Genomic DNA, 17542 nt, shown 5'->3' with positions numbered 1-17542 from the left:
AATATTGGATCTACTAATTACATGACTTTCAAACTGTTAGTCTATATGTTATGTATTGGCTATTTTAATATTGTTGTATTACTACTGACGCCTTTAACTAGGACTTTGTTGGCTAGATTGCTCCATAATGTATCATATTTAGAAGCTGACGACAAGCTTTCCATGCTATATCTTTGAGTTCATTTTGCCGATCATTTTTCAGTACTTTTACAGGACGTTTTCGTGAAATAGGTTATACTTTACATTGTGATATTTCTACTTTTACTTAAGAAAATGATCTGAATACGTCCCACCACTGCATCATCTAAATATACTGAACTATACTGTATGGAATGGATGCTCTGTGTGTGTGTGTGTGTGTGTGTGTGTGTGTGTGTGTGTGTGTGTGTGTGTGTGTGTGTGTGTGTGTGTGCGTGTGTGTGTGTGTGCGTGCGTCTCCTCCCGCAGATGTCTTGCCTTGGCCACTGAGGGGCGTTGTTACTGCGGTCTGACAGCTCCGGAGCGGAGCAGGGGCCCTCGCATCGGACCCAGTTTGAGCAAGTTGAGCGCAGGCAGGCAGGCAGCGCTGCAGTTTGATGGGCGGAGGAAGGCAGGGCCCAAAAGCATTGCGGCCAGGAAGCGGCTCGAATTACACTGGGGGTGCTTGGGGGGGAATGACACCCACTGGAGTGAAGGAGGAGGGCAGTGTGTGGACGTAAGGAGGAGAAAAAACCCTAGTAAACCTGACAAAGCGTCTGAGAAACAGTGCGAAGACTGTCGGCGGAAGAAGAGAAAGAGACGCGAAAGACGCTCTTTTCACCAGGGGGAAACGCACATTGATGGATTTTATGACATTTTGCATCGGACAACTATCATCTTGTACCTTTCAAAACCGCGTTCCACCTCCTTAGTGGCTGCAAACTTTCTTTTGAGTTGACAAGTGCGCTGCTCGGGAACACTGGGCATGTTTTGCGCCCTAGAAGAAACTTGGTGACGGGGAGGAAAGTTTCGGGGGGACAGCGGTATGGTTTTCCGAGCTGTTTGTAAAGGATAACTCGTGTAAACTCAGGATTTCCTTGCATGGCATTGGACTACGCTGCCAGTCGGGGTTGGAATATATCCTCTGATCTGATTTGATGCCGGCTGATTGTGGAATAGTAAACTGAAAGAAGGCAGCGCCTCGCAGTTTTTTTTTTTTTTTTTGGTGCATTGTGGAGTTGGAGACATTCCTCTCTCTCTAGATTCAGCTCATGCTCTCTCCTCCCTTATCTGTGCATGCCAAAACAGAGATCTCCACGATTTTATTCCTCCCTGGTAAGTATTTTCTGTTTACTTCTAAAGCTTCCTCACAATCTGATCTGTCAAGGTTTCGGCTGACATGACACATAGGCTACGTTGTTGATGCTTTGCGCTTTTGGGTCTGTACTATTAATTTTCGTACTGCTGCATGTGAAACTAGGAACGATTGTACTACTTATAGTTGAATTGAAAGACTTTTCTAACCAAGAAATCATTTTGAGCCTTTTTTTGGGTAAAATATGCAAAGTTATCCATACAGTTTGTTATTTGAGATTTTCTTAAATTCCCATCCAACAAAATAATACAATTTGTTTTAATGTATATGATAGTTTCTACCATACTTTATTAAATTGAAATCGGTGAAATCTATAATTGTTTATTTTAGAAGGCGAGGACCTACTGCACCTTGCACCATCACTTTAGGGCTCATTAACAAGTGTCCTGGTTATTTATTACTTTGCTTAATTTTCTACAATGCATTTATGGTGCCAATTATCCCATGACCGCAGTTGTTTTTTCACTGCTTGGTGCCGGAGCCCTAAATCACTGAACAGCTCCAAATGAGCCCCATTGTGGAAAAAGCCAACTGATTTGAATTTCAATAGGAATTCAATCAGTGCCAAGACATTTCATTCAAAGCCGGGTTTGAATGAAGGCTGTGGTCATGTATGGAGCAAAGTCCCTCATGTGCCCAAATGTCATGTCGTCAGCAACATGCTAAATACGTTTTTCAATGAGGAGCACATATCAACTCTATAAACCTTTTTCGCTGTAGTTTAATGCTTTTTTTCTTTTTACGCATTCCGTTCTTTAAGTGTGTTTATATCTGATAGCTGCAGAATAACAATCATTTTTTTCTCAACACTTTTAAACAATTTCAAACAAATGGAAGGTTTTTGGGTAATTCTGGTCTCTATTCGTCCTGCTGAAGTTTTCAGACAGCGGTAAGCTCAATGGTTGATTGGTGCACTGATTGGTTTACAATCCATTAATAATGCATACGTCTGAGCTGTAACTATGCAGAATCATTCGCCTTAATTGCAAAATCAAACTGGTGCATTATAGCTCTAATAAAGTTAGGATGTCGGCTTACATTCATGGATTCACCCTGACACCATGTGCGCGTCCACCGTCCGTGTCGCCTGCAGTCCCCAAGGGGTGAATTAAACCTAAATCAGGTTGCACGTTTTAAGGTTAGCACTCTAAAAAGTCAAACTACATGTGTCTTTGGGGGTAAAAACCAATCGATCCAGCTGGAGCAGCAGGAGCGCAGGGGAGCGTGACTTCAGCAAACCTCCAGAGACACACTTGGTTGAACAGCAGATGTCTGGCTAAACAGATTGGTGTGTGTGTGTCTACAATATTGGAATATTGCATTTCAATTAAAGCCTTACTGGTTCCATAATCAAGTCACGCAAATGCAATAGGAGCCTCTTACGAATACAATTAACACGGATGCAGCAGCGCGGGCAACAGGTTTGGCGCATCTGTTGCGCACGGGAATAAACGATGTCCAGCTAAACCAAATTGGTGCCACATTGGCTGATATGCGCCATGGGTATTTTCAAATCATAATATTCCTCGTCATCAGTTAAGAATAAATTGTATTATTAATACAGAAGCAGTGTGAAGGTAAAATAATACAGGAGAATAAACATCAGATTTGTGTGAAATCTCATTTTAATTAACTTTAAAAAAAAAATCTTATCTTTGAGCTGTATTGCAGTAGTATGATTCAGGGAGACATTAAACTGGTTAGTCTGTGAACACCGACCGAGCTCTTGGTTTTTCTAATACATATTTCAATGCATATAATTATAGATGAGACGTAGAAGTAGATGCAGGTTGGTTGTGTGTTGACTGCTGGTGCCTCACAGCTTCGGTATGTCTGGGGCATGGCTTGTTTGACAGCATTTTGAAACCCTCTCTGTCTTGGTCTCTCCTTTCCTTTTTCTGTTTCAATTTGTCAAAAATAATGTAAAGAGGGAAAAGGTTCAGAAACAAGTGCAACATGCAATTATTTCACACTAACAATTTTCTTTTTCCCCCCCCTTCTCGCTGCCTTTCTGTTCGTTCCTCTGTCTACCTCTTCAATCATCACTCTGCCACCACCTTCCCTTCCTTCTTCTCTCTCTTTCTCTCTCTCTCTCTCTCTCTCTCTCTCTCATTCACCTCTCAGCCCAGGTGATTGGGTGAATTCCAGTGAGTGACAGGCCGACCCTGCAGCAGTTGATGGTTGGGCGGACCCCCTCAGATGGGATCAGTGTCCAGGGGGAGGTGGAGAAGGGGGATATGGGGAGCACTTGCCCCCACTAACGGGATGGCCTCATGGGCCTGGCTGCTGGCCGCTGTCCTGCTGTCCCTGCTGACCGTCAGCGTGGCCCGGCCGCCCCTCACCGCAACCAAGGAGGAGGAGGCCACTCTGGAACCTGAAGGTAAACAGCCGGGGGGATGGGAAGGGACAGAAAAGAAGGGTGTGGGAGGTGGAGCAGGGGGGAATACCATTTGTTTGGTTTGTTTATAGAGAGCAGGTGTAGGTCTGTCAAGTTTGACTTCAGAGTTTTGGTAAACTTTCCTTTCCTGAGAATTCCTTACAGTATCTAACCGAAATGCCAGTGGATGAAAATCCAAGATTTGCTTCCAGCAAAATTAGGGATATTTACATTTCTACAGTTTCATCCATTTGAAGATAGAGCAGTAACAAAATAACATGGTTTCACTGTTTTCCACTGTCACTGTATTTGAAAATTTCATTTTTTTGAGCCCTTCTTTTCTTTTCTTTCTGTTTAAACTATACTAAATATCTAACAAGTAGAAATAATGGAGTCCTTGTAAGATTTTAGGGGGATTCAAATAAATAAACCAAAGGAAAACAACTAACCTCAGCATGGCGAGCCTCTTGTTTTCCTCACCGTGAGGTGTGTGATTCACACTTTTTTGTTTTAATTCTCCTGCTGATGTCTGTGGTAGGTTAGGGTATACTCGAGTGTTAAAGGCAGGTTTGTGACCCCGTGTGGGAGGACAAGGGAGAGCTGTGAAGGAGGGTGGGACAGTGTTTATGCTGGTATTTCTCTCATGCCCTACTTGCCTGGAAAGAAGCACAAAGAGGGACGGAAAGGGAGAAATTAGGATACAGAGTTTGGGGCTTCTCAGGGTTTCTTTGAGTTCTTCGAGTTTGTTTGTGCGCTCCGTTGTATGTAAAGATTGTGAATGCAAATATTTTACAGTCATATGTTTTATTGGCAAAACAAATACTTTTGTGAGAGCTTTTTTTTTGTGGTCTTTCTTTTTCCTTTGAGGCTTCTCCATTTTCTGTCTCCGGTCTGGTCAGAGACGAGCTAATTAGAGTTGTTGTGATTGATGGTAACTCACATTCCAAAGCCTTTTGTTCCCGGGCTTTAATCAGCATGCTAATTGTAAGTTGGGCCAACAACAGAGCATCACTTATTTTTAAGCCACCTTCCCCATCTCTCTCGGTCTTTCTCAACACACACATACACTCTTTGCCCTTTGCCCTAGAGGTCAGGTATCCTTCTTACCTAGCTTGATGCGAGACCGCCGGAGCTCTCCTCTCCTGTTGATGCTTTTGTTGTTCTGTCGTAGACTGTTTGGCTCTAAGCCGGTGGGTTCAGAGCCCCACATGGCCCCGATGCTACGCTACATGGCCACAGAGAGGACAGAGACAGTTTTCCACAGTTATACAATCCTCCAGGAAAGGGCCAAGAGGATTTGTGCATATTTGACTTCTCCTTTAGATGGAGAGATTACGGAGCGCTGGGCTGCGGTGAAGTCATGTGACTGGAGATTAAGTGGCTAGACCTGGGGGTCACATGATGAGAATCTGGCCTGCTTATCTGATCCCGAGTCAGTTTCCCTGCTGCACACAGCAAACATGGATTTTGTTTTAACCGCAGCCGTGTGTGATTGAATCAGTGCATCCACAGCTCCGGATTGTTGTGGTCCTCCTTCCGTTCACTGCTCCTGATGGGCTGCGCTTGTGTCACTTGCAGGGCATAGATTTTAGGGAGACAGATTGGCTAGTCCCACCTTCTACACCCCCACTCCACCCCTTTCTGCCCTGCAGCCTGGGTCACCCCACTGCTTGTGTGTGTGGGAGCATTAATTGCTGTAGATCATCAGATTGCATATCAATTGTTGTCTCTATAGAGCCCACGCCTGCACCCCTAGTGGCCCTGCTAGTTTGTTTACCTGTGGCTGCTGTAACAGTAGAAGTAGAGCGAGCGCGCTGCTTAAAGCCTTCACAACAGACCTATTGTTGTCCATGTAGCCACTTCAGTATCTATGGGAGTGTTTACCTTGTCCAGGCACTCTCTGCTTGCACAGTGATTAAAATACTCTGAGTGAGCTGAATAACAATGGTACCAAACACAGTGGGTGTGTGTCTTTAGCATTGGTATTCTCTTGCTCTCTGGTCTGTTCATGGCCCTCTTTGCATATAATGTGAAATACATGTGGCGCCAGTTACATCAGAACGAAGGCTGAATGTGAGTGCAGTTGATAAATGTCTGCTCATGGTCTCGCTGTACCTTCGTGTACTCCCTGCCAAACTCTGGTTCTTCAGAAAATGCTCTGATCAGCATGGAGGCAAACACTTCAAAAGAGTGGTTAAAGGCTACAACAGACACATTTTATATAATAAAGAGTTTCGGGCACAGTAGGAACATAATTGCTCTCTTGGCACATCTCTGTATTTACGTATTTGCTGCATGATTTCAACTCTTAATCAAGTTTCCACCGGTATGCTGTACCTTATTTAATAAGATACAGCTTGTGTTAAACACGGTACAAATTGCCTTTATTTCATTAACAGCCAGGTTTATTATGGACTGCTAATCAAGATCATAGTTTTCAGTAGACTGTTGTAGTTGTATGTGAAGGTGGGAATGTGAAGGAATAACAGGCTTAATATCTATCTGTAACACTGTGCTATCTACACAGTAGGAGTCCAGTGGTAAAAGTATACAAGAGTCAGCTGGCCGGTTAATGACACAGAGTGTGTGTCTGTGTCTGTGTGTGTGTGTGTGTGACTGTGGCGATGGCAATGGAACTGAACTCCAAACAAACGCAGTGTGTCAGCCGGTGGTGTGACCGTGGGGCAGTTGGGCTGAATTTACAGCCTTCGCACAATGACTTTTATTAGCCTGCCATTGGCTGGTGTTAATCTTGAAGGCTTGAGTGTGTTAGTGGTTGTGTGTGTGTGTGTGTGTGTGTGTGTGTGTGGACTGTTATTTAGCCTTGGCAGATGTGCCAGAAAATACTTTGTCACTCCACCGCTCAATCTCACACCTGATAAGAGGCTGGGAAGAGCTGCTACCTGTGCCAGCTTGTGCCTCAGGTGTACGGCAGGAGGCAGAGGGGAATCTGAGCCAGCATTGATAGGGTGCAGGATGATGGAGGGAAAACACTGACTAAAACCACAGAATAAAATAAAATATATATAGATGAAGAAACTAGAAACTAGACTCAAAAGAAGCAAAATTAAAGCAATTACTTAAAAACAATTTACTTAAAAAAATTGTATTTTACCTAGATAATGTTGCACCGACTGTAGGCCTATATGTTTTTTAGAGTATTTGTAGTACTCAGGATGATAGATCTTCATTTGATGTGTTTTTGTGCAAGTCACTGAGCCTCCCGCATGATCACTTTTCAGGAAAAAGTGTCTCTTATAATGTGTGTAAGTGCTGAAAAATAATCACGTGTTTTGATAATTAATTGATAATGATAATCTCATTCTTCAAGTATGAAATAGTGGGGGAAAAAATGCTAACTGAACAATATATTTACAGATGTTACTCTGGGAAGTTGTGACGGGGAAACATAGTTGTTAGATTCATGGATAATGAAAATAGATGACTCTAGAAGCCAGAGCAAAGTAGAGGGAAGCTCTACTCTAAGGGTCACTAGAACTCCAACCACAGAAGATTTTTGGAGATAAGCTGTAGCCAGTGGGTTAAAGGGGTCGAGTGGGGTTCAGAGAATGCCTTGATGAGGGGTGAAGGGGAGGGTGAACCGGAGGGGCTGTTGCCATGGACGCCAGCAGGAGCCAGTTCATGGAGCTGCTCCTTTGTCATAATAAAAAAGCTAAGGAGGGATTTGAATGTGAAAAGAGACTGACATCAGAAAAGAGGGAGAGACAAAAAAAGGGGAGAAATGTCCGGGGATTTCACTATGTGAGGAGGATACAGAGGGAAGTGTAGAGGAAAAAAGGAGGGACAGGAAGGGCAGTAGAGATAATATGATTTGGCAATATGTGCGTGTGTGTGTGTGTGTGTGCGTTTGTGTGTGTGTGTGTGTGTGTGTGTGTGTGTGTGCGTGTGTGCGTGTGTGTGTGAATGTGTGTGTTCGCCTGTTGGTCTGCATGCATGCTGAGTGTGTGCCTCCGAGATGACAGTCATTACATTTAGTCCACCATCCCGTTGTGCAGAACGCAACAGGGAGGGGATGGGGGAATAGATTTGCAGCTGAATGTGCCTCCCTGCAGAAGGAAATTCATGAGATCATATACGTAAAAAAATTGTTCATAAACTCTGCCCTCGCCACTTTGCCAACATCTTGGCTCTTGCCGGCTTGACAGACAGACGGAAAGACAGATGGGCGAGCAGACGTCAAGGAGATGTTGGATGTGAATTGCTCTCTGCATTTTGCAGCAGACACTCAGGCTGCGAGACTAATTATTGTCAGCCAAGATGGTGCGAATGAGGACGAAGAGATAGCGAGGAGTGGACAGCCTGAGTCTGTCACACCTGATAGACACTTGTAATAGCTTTCAGAGAAAGAGAGAGAGAGATGTGTTTTAAAACGGAGCTCTTCAGGAGAAGAGATGCAAAATGATAGTGATGATGATGATGGAGGGGAGAGGAGAAAAGCTGTTTGAAAGAAATCGAGCAAAAGTTTGAGTGTGTGTATGAGATAGAGAGGCTTCCGCCCCCTTCCTGTGGTGCAGAGTGGGATGAAACTTTGCAGAGATGAAAAATTCTGCAGTGAAGTGCTTCAACTATTCAACTTAGCATGCATCCCTGGACCCTTGTAAACTTTTTTCAAGTGGAGCAAGGTGTGTGTGAGTGCGTGTCTAGGCCTGGATCTCCAGGTGTGCACGTGTCTGATGAATACATCTATTAATGTGCAAACTCTGTGGCATTATTTTCTCAATGTGTACAAGGTTTCTTAAGGTTCTTGCTGCATTCAGTGTGTGTGTGTATGTGTGTGTGTGTGTGTGTGTGTGTGTGTGTGCGCGCTTACGTGACACGGGTTCCCATGAACAATCGTGCATGCTGGAGGTGTCAACAGGTTTGGGAAGGGTCAGGGTTAGGTCAGCAGGGTCAGCGCGTTGGGGCTGGGGGAGGGGGGGCGGAGATGACGTGTGGGAAGGGGGATGGAGAGGGCAAAGCTGAAAGAGAAGGTGAAAGAGGGAAATGAAGAAGCAGCAGCAGGAGGAGGAGTTGATGGAGGGGGACAGATGGACGCAGCCAAGATAAGAAGATGATGAAGGCAGAACTAACACGTGCATGCTTTCTTTAGTCAGACGCACCATTTGGATAGATTCCTTGCCTTTCCTGTACTTATTTTCCCTCCTTCCATGTCTCCTTCCTTAGACTTGTCCATGTAGTGTAACACACACACACACACACACACACACACACACACACACACACACACACACACATATCCATGTGTCTGTATGAGTATTACTTTCTATGAAGCAGTGCCCTTTCTTTCTCTTCAATGTGCTGACAGACAGTGCAGCCTGTGTGTGTATGTATGTATGTTCCAGGTGTTGCTACATTAACCTCATCTTGAAATTGTCCATACCTGTTCGCTTCCCAGCAGATAACTGCGCTGCTTTGTGTCCACGACATCTCTTAATCTCTAAAATCCCAAATGATACAGCAAAGGAAAAGCTGAAGCCAGTAGTAATGTCAAAGCACAGGCAGTGGCCCTCGGTGTGGAAAAACATGTCGTAAAAGGTAGCGAAGACAGCTACCATCAATCAGCGCAGGAGCTCCACCTCTTATAAGACCACACACTCAGTCCTGGGTGGGGAAGGAGGGGTTAATTATTTCCGGATCGAAGGAAAGAGGGAGTGAAAAAAAAGACAATACAGGAACTGTACCTGTGTGTGTCTACTTGCCCAGGGGGAACGTTTAGAGGCTTGTGGCGGAATGACTTTCCCTTCCTGTCGAGGCTAGAGTGTGTGTGTCTACTTTACATTTAACACACACATAAAGCACATAAAGGGGGTGGAATGTTGTTGAAAAGGTGTATTAAGGTACAGGAAAGGCTGGGAGTGCCACTGGCTCTATAATTACACATATCAGCCTTCAGTCAAACACTAAATATACCGTCATCACTGGCTTTTTCATAAGCTTTTCCATTGTTACTACTTTCCCCACTCAAATATTTTTAATCCCACTCTTTTTTTGCCCCTTTCCTTCAGTTCTTATGGAAGAAAAAACACAAACACACAGTACTGCAATAAAAAGAACTTGGAATTTCTTCCAGTTTTTTCTCAATGTGGATGGTTGCAATGGTATCCATGTTTGAGCTGAGTGAATGTACGCATTTGTGCATGAATGTTTGTGTGTTAAAGTCTCAAGGTGACTGGAATTGGCTTCGGTATATATGACAGAAGTCAGGAAGATTTTTTTTCTTCCTTTACCTCAACATTCAGTCACAGTCTCTAGAGTTAGCATGGATACGTATAAAGTCCGTCCTGATGTAGAAATGCTGTCTCAGCTATGGACCCTCAGAATTCCCTCTGATAAATTGGACATTCACCTCATTCTCCGTGCAATTGTACAAGTCAGAGGACACAGTGTACACACATGCACTCACAGGCGGACTTGGATTTTGTCCCAGAAGTGAAGGTTTTATGCACTTTGGAGTCGACAGGAGTTTCTTGCTCTCTGCCTTGGCCGGCAGATCCTGTGCAGTGGTTGTAGATCCTCCATGGCCGTGTTATAAAAGAGAATGAAGAAGTAAGAGATGAAAAACAGAAGAGTCAGGCTACAGCCAGTTCAAGGTTTTCTAAGTTTAGGCGCAGAGTCAAAACCAAAGGAACGCCAAAAAAAAAGAGCACCCCCCCCCCCTCCTCTTTTCCCTTTCCCTGACTGACAACCGCTTCCGTCCCAGACCTTTCTGACTGCTTTCTTTTGTGATGGGCAGACGTGCTGGAGTTTTATTACCTTTATTTAAGGCTGCAGAGATCTGTCTGTACTGCTCCTACTCACCAACACACACTGGCTGCTTGGCACTTATGCTAAAAGGGATGGGTGGTGGTGGTGGGGCGAGGGCTATCGCTCAACACAGTGATGTCCAATTCTCACCTGCTCTCAAAGCATTGATTGTTTTTTTTATCCACACATGCTGCTATGACCGTAACTGCATGCTCTGGATCTATAAACTCCAATCACCCTGCGCACTTAATATATAACAGAACAGTGGTATTTTCTAAGGGCTCCATTTCAGATGACTGACTGGGAGTTTGTGGTAACGAAATGTTGGTGTGAAGGTTTAAAAAAATTGGCCTCCTCTTTTCTGTATTGCTCCTCCTGCACAGGTATAATTTGAGTGCATCCATTAGGGGTTATGTGGTGATTTTGTTTCTTACACTTTGGCTTGTTTCTTCCTCTCCCACCTCTCTTTCCTCCTTCTTGTGCACCCTTTTCCTCCTCCAATCTGTTCTTTGCCCCCTTCAACCTCTCCCCCCCATTCGTTCTGCAGAGGCATCGAACAAATATCAAATTTCTAAGCCCACGGTGTGCTCAGTGCACCCAGGGGAGTTGCTGAAGCTGAACTGCCCTCTGCCGCCGACGGGGACCATCACCTGGACCAAAGACGGCAGCTCTCTGGGCACCAACAACCGCACGGTCATAGAGCAGGAGGTGCTGCAGATCCGTGATGCCACGGCCAAGGATTCTGGCCTGTATACCTGCACCAGCGTGGGCAAAGACACGGTCTGCTTCATAGTGAATGTCACAGGTGAGTCAGGGAAAAGACAGGTCAGGATAGGACAGGGAGTTTGGAGATTTAGGGTTGGACTGCAGAGCTTGGTTGAGTCCAGGAAGTGGCCATGGAGCAGATATCGTCAGGGATGAACAGCCTGAATTTTGTTTTTGCCTTAATGGCTCTGGGGTCTAGTGTGTGTGTGTGTGTGTGTGTGTGTGCGTGTGTGTATACATCTACAGAAGCATATTGAGAGATTTATCAAAAAAGGGCCTCAATCTAGCATTTTCTTTACACATTTGTGTCTGCATACTTGCGACAAATGGACTGCATGAACATTTCTGCATGCGATACTGTACGCGTGCATGGGGGTTGCGAAAAGGTTGGCAGTAACCGTGGTTACTCTCTGCAGATGCCATCTCGTCAGGGGATGACGAGGATGATACGGAGCGATCGGAGGACACTGGGGCGGACGGAAAGCAGATAAGTAAGTATGGGAGGAACGAAAAGAGGGATGAAAGTGTTAATGATGCGCTACCCTTCCTCACCAATTAGTAGAAGCCAGTAGGTGCACTGATCTGACCCTGTTTTCTCTCCACAATTATTTTCTCTGTCTGTAAAATGCTGTTTGTATCGTGAACTCAACCCTCACGTCCTAGCAGCTACTGCTATGGTTTCAGGACCTTTTGTGAGTAAAAATAGCAAATGCTTGCCCCTTATTCTAGTGAAAATAACCACATTTTATTTCCTATAGTAGCATTTGGGAAATATGGGAAAAATTGACAAATGAAAGCAAAGAAATGTGCACAGTGTAAACTTTCCTGATTGTCTTCACTTTATATGGTCAGCATGTTCTTTTGTGTATGAGATTTCAATGATGCTACATCACAGTACACATCTTTTCTCATTGGTAAGATGTCAGTGAAACCAGCAGAAGATATCCCACTGAAGATGCACATTTTGGACATGGCAAAAAAAATGCCATTTAAACTCTTTAAAGTAGCATATCTCCCCATATCTAAAGCTTAAATGTTACATACCTCTGAAGACGTGTCCTGGTCTAAAACAATAATGAGAAGTCCCTAACAGCATGTCAAAACTTAAGTCTGGAATGCTGATTGTGATAGCCACAACACTTACAAAGACTTAATCCCTAAGTGAAATAATCTCCTAGGTTTGTCAGTGTTTATTAGCACAGTTCAGATTGCTGAGTGTGTGTGTGTGTGTGTGTGTGTGTGTGTGTGTGTGTGTATGTGTGTATGTGTGTGTCTCCAGGGAATTCAGAGATTCCTGACATTCCTTTAGCTAGTGTCCCTCAGGTAGTCAGGCCTCATGGAGCCAGCCAGCCAGCCAGCCAGTCAGTCAGCTGGGCTCATCCATTATGAAAGACAACCCATCTGGACCCAGTTACCCACCTGATGGGCCTCTGTGTGTGTGTGTGTGTGTGTGTGTGTGTGTATCTGGGGGTAGTAATGTGGTTATGTAGCCACATGCACACATGCATGCGTTCACATACACATACAATCACTGAAGTAAAGATGAGGGCTTCCACATCTTGTTAAAATTCTCCACACACATTGCGTCTCACCGTGAGTCCTCCTCCTCCTCCACTTTTGGGCTGACTGTGATTGCCTGAAATCCATTAAATATGGGGGAGAGAGAGGAATTTAGCAAGAGGGAAAAAAATGGGGGAGAGGGAAAAGATCCAGCCATTCTGGTGGTAATAAGCTGTTTGAAAACAAAGGGAAAGCTGTTCTGGTAGTACAGTGGCATTTTCTTGCTGTGTGTGTTTATGAAAATTCAGAACTGAGATCATTATTAAAAGAAAGGGGGAAGAAGAGGACAAGGAAAAGAGGCAGGGGGAGGAGATTTTTTGGGGGTGTGGGGGGGTATGGGGAGTTTGTTGGATCAGTACCAGCTCTTCTCTGAGCATGGCGTGGAGCCTTGGCCGAGGCGCAGAGGACTGGAGCGAGGGAGGGAGGAGGGTGTAGGGTGTGTAGGCGTGGGAGGGAATGAGAGCGGAGAGTGCGGGGTGTAGCTTTATATTTGTGGCTTTTTCCCCCTTCTGGAGCACTCAGAATGAGTTGGGCATCAGGGCACTGCAAAAACAGAGCATTTTGATTTGACTTTAGAAGATTGAACATAAGCCGGTCCAGAGTGTTTGTCCAGCGTCAGCAGTGGGTGGTGTTATTGGAGGAGACATGGAAGAGCCTCTACAGTAAAGCTGTGTTTAGGGGAAGGGTGAGAGTTGGAAAGTCTCTGTCCTGGTGACGACTTGGCTCATTATTGTTAACATCATCACTCATTGGGCCTCCCCTTTGGTTAAAGCTGCACGGCAGGATTTTCATGGAAGGACAGATCTAGCTCAGCAGCATAATTAAAGTCAAGACTGAAACTTAAAACGTGAAGCTTGAGCGCTCGTGCACAGCCCAGAGATAACAGTTTTCATTAATGAATAAATATTAGATATTCACTGATATATGTTATTATGGGGACTGAAGAGGAAAAAAAACAAAACAGAGTTTGAGGCCTCCAGTGTGCAACTTAAATTTGGAGATTATGGCCACTGTTGGGAAACAAATAAAAAGATAAAAGATTTCTAAAATAAAGTCATATTTTGAAAAAAAAAAGCATATTATTAAGTTTATAAAAAAACATTGTATTGTGACGAGGAAGTCATAATGTCATAATGAGTTTTTGTTGTTTTGTTGTAAAGTTACCAAAAAAGGTTTTGACAAAAGCATTTTAAAGGTCCTAAAAAAACAATAATCAGCTTCTTACAATGGGTAAAGGTTTTTTTTAAAACAGTTTTAGCTATTTCACAACAGTGATTTCAGTATTTTTATTTTGTCTGAGCTCCCTCACTTGTTTCAAGTGGGTGGGACTCAATTGGAAAAGGTTGATATTACATATTTCTGTAAACCAATCAGGATTTAGCAATACTTATGTTTGATTTTTAGAAAAAATGATTGCTTGTCGATGGAGAAAATTCTCCTACCTCTTAAACTCTATAAAAGTATTTGGATTAGCAAAGGAAATGCATTGTCACAACTCTTAAAAAAAGGGTGTTTCTTCTCATGAAAAGCTGACATTTTGGAGATGCATGGTTTTCACAGGACCAGTACTCTTGAAACTGTATCCTCGAACATTGTTTCCCCAACAGTGGCCCTAAGTTGCCTTGTCCAGCTTGCATAAATGCATGGTAAAGAGGAGGATATCACAGCTTAACGAGAACACATTTCAACGTTGAAATACTACTTTGGGTCACTGATGGATCTAGCTTTCCGGAGGAACTTAGAGGGAAAAAAAGTTGACTCATAGCGCAGGAGTTCGATAACCTCAGCTCACCCCAGGCCAGCTTAGGATAAACAGCCGTGAGTGGGGATCCGGATGCACGGGGCTTTGGGGGAGGCGGGGGATCCTGGAGTCCACAGCAGTTGGGCCAGTGAAAGTTTGGCTTCATCTGGAGAGAGGTCTGGGGGTCGTCTTGTTTGAAGTGCTGCCCCTCCGGACGGAGAGCATGGGAAACAGCACCGCTCACCTTGTCCCAACCTCATACTCCGACCCGGCTGCCAGTTTGGGGTCAGAAGTCATTTCGGAGAGACAGCCTCGCAATGGGCCAGTCTTCACCTAATCTGTCTCTGTCTGAATGGACAGAGCTATGACAGGGAGAGTGAATGAAGAGAAATGGAAGGGGGACTGAGAGGTGAAGATGCTGGAAGAGAAGCACAGATAGTGAGAGCGAAAGGTGGAAGAGGAAAGGGGAATAACTAATTATAGTTTGAGCATTTACTGTATGCATCCATTCAGGAAGGAAGAGCACTGTTTACTGACTTTACTATCCAAGTATGTGTGACTTGTCCGGTTGTGCGTTCCAGAGAAAATTATGGGAGGTGTCTGATAGTATGCAGATTGGACAGGCGGGAAAGGGAGTGGAGAATATATTTTCCTGGGATGTAAACTGATGTTTGAGGGCCATACTAAAGTCAGTAGTGGTCTTATCTGTGGGTATTCCCTCTGTTGCTTGTACTCCTGCTATATGGAGAGGAAGTGATGGTGTGGAAGACCGTTTTGGTTGTTGTTTGACTTTTAGTTTTTCTTCCCCTCTGAGCCCCATCTGCTTAGGCAATCACACTCCCAGGTGCAGAGAAAAAGGGCGGGTGGGGGCTAGGAGGAAAATCCAGCTGACTGAGAGACAGAAATGGGGAGAAAATAGGGAACCAGAGAATGGACAAAACACAGGGAAGGTGACAGATTTCAGTTGAGGAAATGTTAACAGTTTGCTGTTGATAAACGTGTGCGTTGAGAACTCTGAAATCCTTCGTTAAACGTGACATTCATTTTTTCCCCTGATGGCACATAATGATTTTCCAAGGGTGATAAGCATCCCTGGCCCTGCCGTCCATATCTAGCCAAGTGACAGGCAGATAAACAGGGGAGCTATGGTAATTGGAGGAAGTGGAGGGAGGGGGGGGCTGGTAAGTGGAATGATATGAAATTGAATGTGATGGTCTAGTTACCCTCTTGGCAACGCCCAGGCACATTCTCCCCTCAGAGCTGATGTTTTCCCCCCTCTGCAACACCCCGCCGAGCCTACAGAGAAAGTGTGTTTTTATTTAACTGTGTTAGTGTGGAGCTCTGGGTTGTGTTATGCAGACAGGGGATCAGTCAATGTTGCCATGGTGGATGGGGGGGGGGGTCTTTGGGAGTGTTAGAAATGGTTCAGGTTTGGCTCCTCTGCAGTCACGCTTCCCTGTATATCTGCCTTAGCCAGTCCAAGACCCTGAAGCCAAACTGTTAATGCTGAGGACATGATTAGGAAATCTCACCCTGACTGAACACCAACTGTTCTCTGGTTGTAGGCGCTCCATATTGGACCTCGTCAGCAAAGATGGAGAAGAAGCTACATGCGGTGCCAGCTGCCAACACAGTCAAGTTCCGCTGTGCTGCAGAAGGCCACCCCACACCTAAGCTGCGCTGGCTTAAAAACGGCCGGCCTTTCCGCCAAGAGGACCGCATGGGAGGGTATAAGGTAGGATAAACAGTAATACCTCATACTTTTTATTACAAATGTCAACTCACTGCCTTCTCTTGCTTTTTTACTGTTTTCTGTGCTGCAGTACTTCTGGCTGTGTGGTGAATTTATTTACATGGGACGTCAAGTTTCATTCTTCCAATCATTCTCTGGCTGTCCTTTCACCCCTTTTCCACCCTTCACTGGAGAGACGGGAGGAGTGTAGACAGAGGAAACGAGGGCAGGGTTCCTGGTGTGAAATTGGAATTGCTCATCCGTGCACCTCCTCTCACCAGGATACCTTGCAGAGCCTCTCACTATATCTCGAAATGGTTCTTTACCCCCAACAATTAGAAACTTAAGCCCGGGACTTGAGGGTTAAATGCCCCCAGACAGTAAAGTATAGAGAAGGTAGGTAGCGTCAGGGTTGAACTGAGTTGAGAATGCTGAGGTAACTCAATCAGGGAGAACAGGTCCCACTGGCTTTGGTCGGAGACTAGTATGTGATTCTAGCATGCGATTCTATTGTTATGAAATGTGATTTACAAACACTATTGCTGAGATGGTTAAAGTTTAAACTGAAGGGGTTTGAATTCTTGAATTCTTGGACCAGAACACTGTATGAATGATGTCAGTAGTCAACATAAAAAACTTTCTATACTGTGGTTGAAATTGTCTCCCGCCCTTGTCCCGTTTTGGGAAATAAACAGTCTGAGTTCATATATATGTGCTGGAAATACCTGATTGTGTATGTGATGGGAAAGTAAAGCTAGTGTGGTTGTGTTTTATTTTCTCTTTGTAAAAAAAAAAAATTCTGAAATCAGCTACAACTAGTCTTAATGTGAAGAATTCCTCTCCTGTGATGAGTTGCAGTTTAGTTATTTGGCTCATAAATTCCTCTTGTTGCCTCTCTAAACACATAGCATTTACCGTATATGCTAGAGCCGTACTGATAGAGTGGAATAACAGTTCAATCAGACAGTTTAGAAATTAATTTATGAGAAGATCCAATGATGCTGAACGAGTCTGAGGTTCCTGGTTAATGACTGATGGTTTATGAGGAAACACATTTCCCTGCCAGGAAAGTTGAGGAGCAGATTATGTTGATGTAGCTGCTAATGTCCCTTCCCTTTGGCTTTCGGCAGACTCATTATACAGCATAGACAAAAAAACAGCCACAACGTGACGGAAATGATACAGGCTGTCAGATACACTGTGCGCAGCTCGTTTCTCACTTTTTGTCAACAAACGTTGGACAAAAGCGGTACCTGAGCCCAGCCCTGT

At 44.5% G+C, this 17542-nt stretch overlaps 1 protein-coding gene across 7 annotated transcripts in view; it reads left to right on the top strand.

Annotated features, from left to right (window-relative positions):
• Window positions 1-544: 544 nt before the first annotated feature.
• fgfr2 (fibroblast growth factor receptor 2) overlaps window positions 545-17542 on the top strand; it is a 39268-nt gene continuing 22270 nt past the window's right edge. Inside the window, exons 1-5 of one of the 7 annotated variants that reach the window (XM_031284091.2) lie at window positions 545-1293; window positions 3458-3713; window positions 11023-11280; window positions 11657-11731; window positions 16107-16276. In XM_031284091.2, coding sequence (XP_031139951.1) covers window positions 3533-3713; window positions 11023-11280; window positions 11657-11731; window positions 16107-16276 — 684 coding nt within the window. In that variant the 5' untranslated portion in view covers window positions 545-1293; window positions 3458-3532. Of the gene's footprint in view, window positions 1294-1380; window positions 1398-3457; window positions 3714-11022; window positions 11281-11656; window positions 11732-16106; window positions 16277-17542 lie in introns of those variants that run through there. The other 6 variants (XM_031284090.2, XM_031284089.2, XM_031284088.2 and 3 more) reach the window with 6 other exon arrangements.

The sequence above is a fragment of the Sander lucioperca genome, chromosome 15 (assembly GCF_008315115.2).
Source record: "Sander lucioperca isolate FBNREF2018 chromosome 15, SLUC_FBN_1.2, whole genome shotgun sequence".
In the NCBI taxonomy this organism is placed as follows: Eukaryota; Metazoa; Chordata; class Actinopteri; order Perciformes; family Percidae; genus Sander; species Sander lucioperca.
This window is presented reverse-complemented; position numbering and strand designations above follow the sequence as displayed.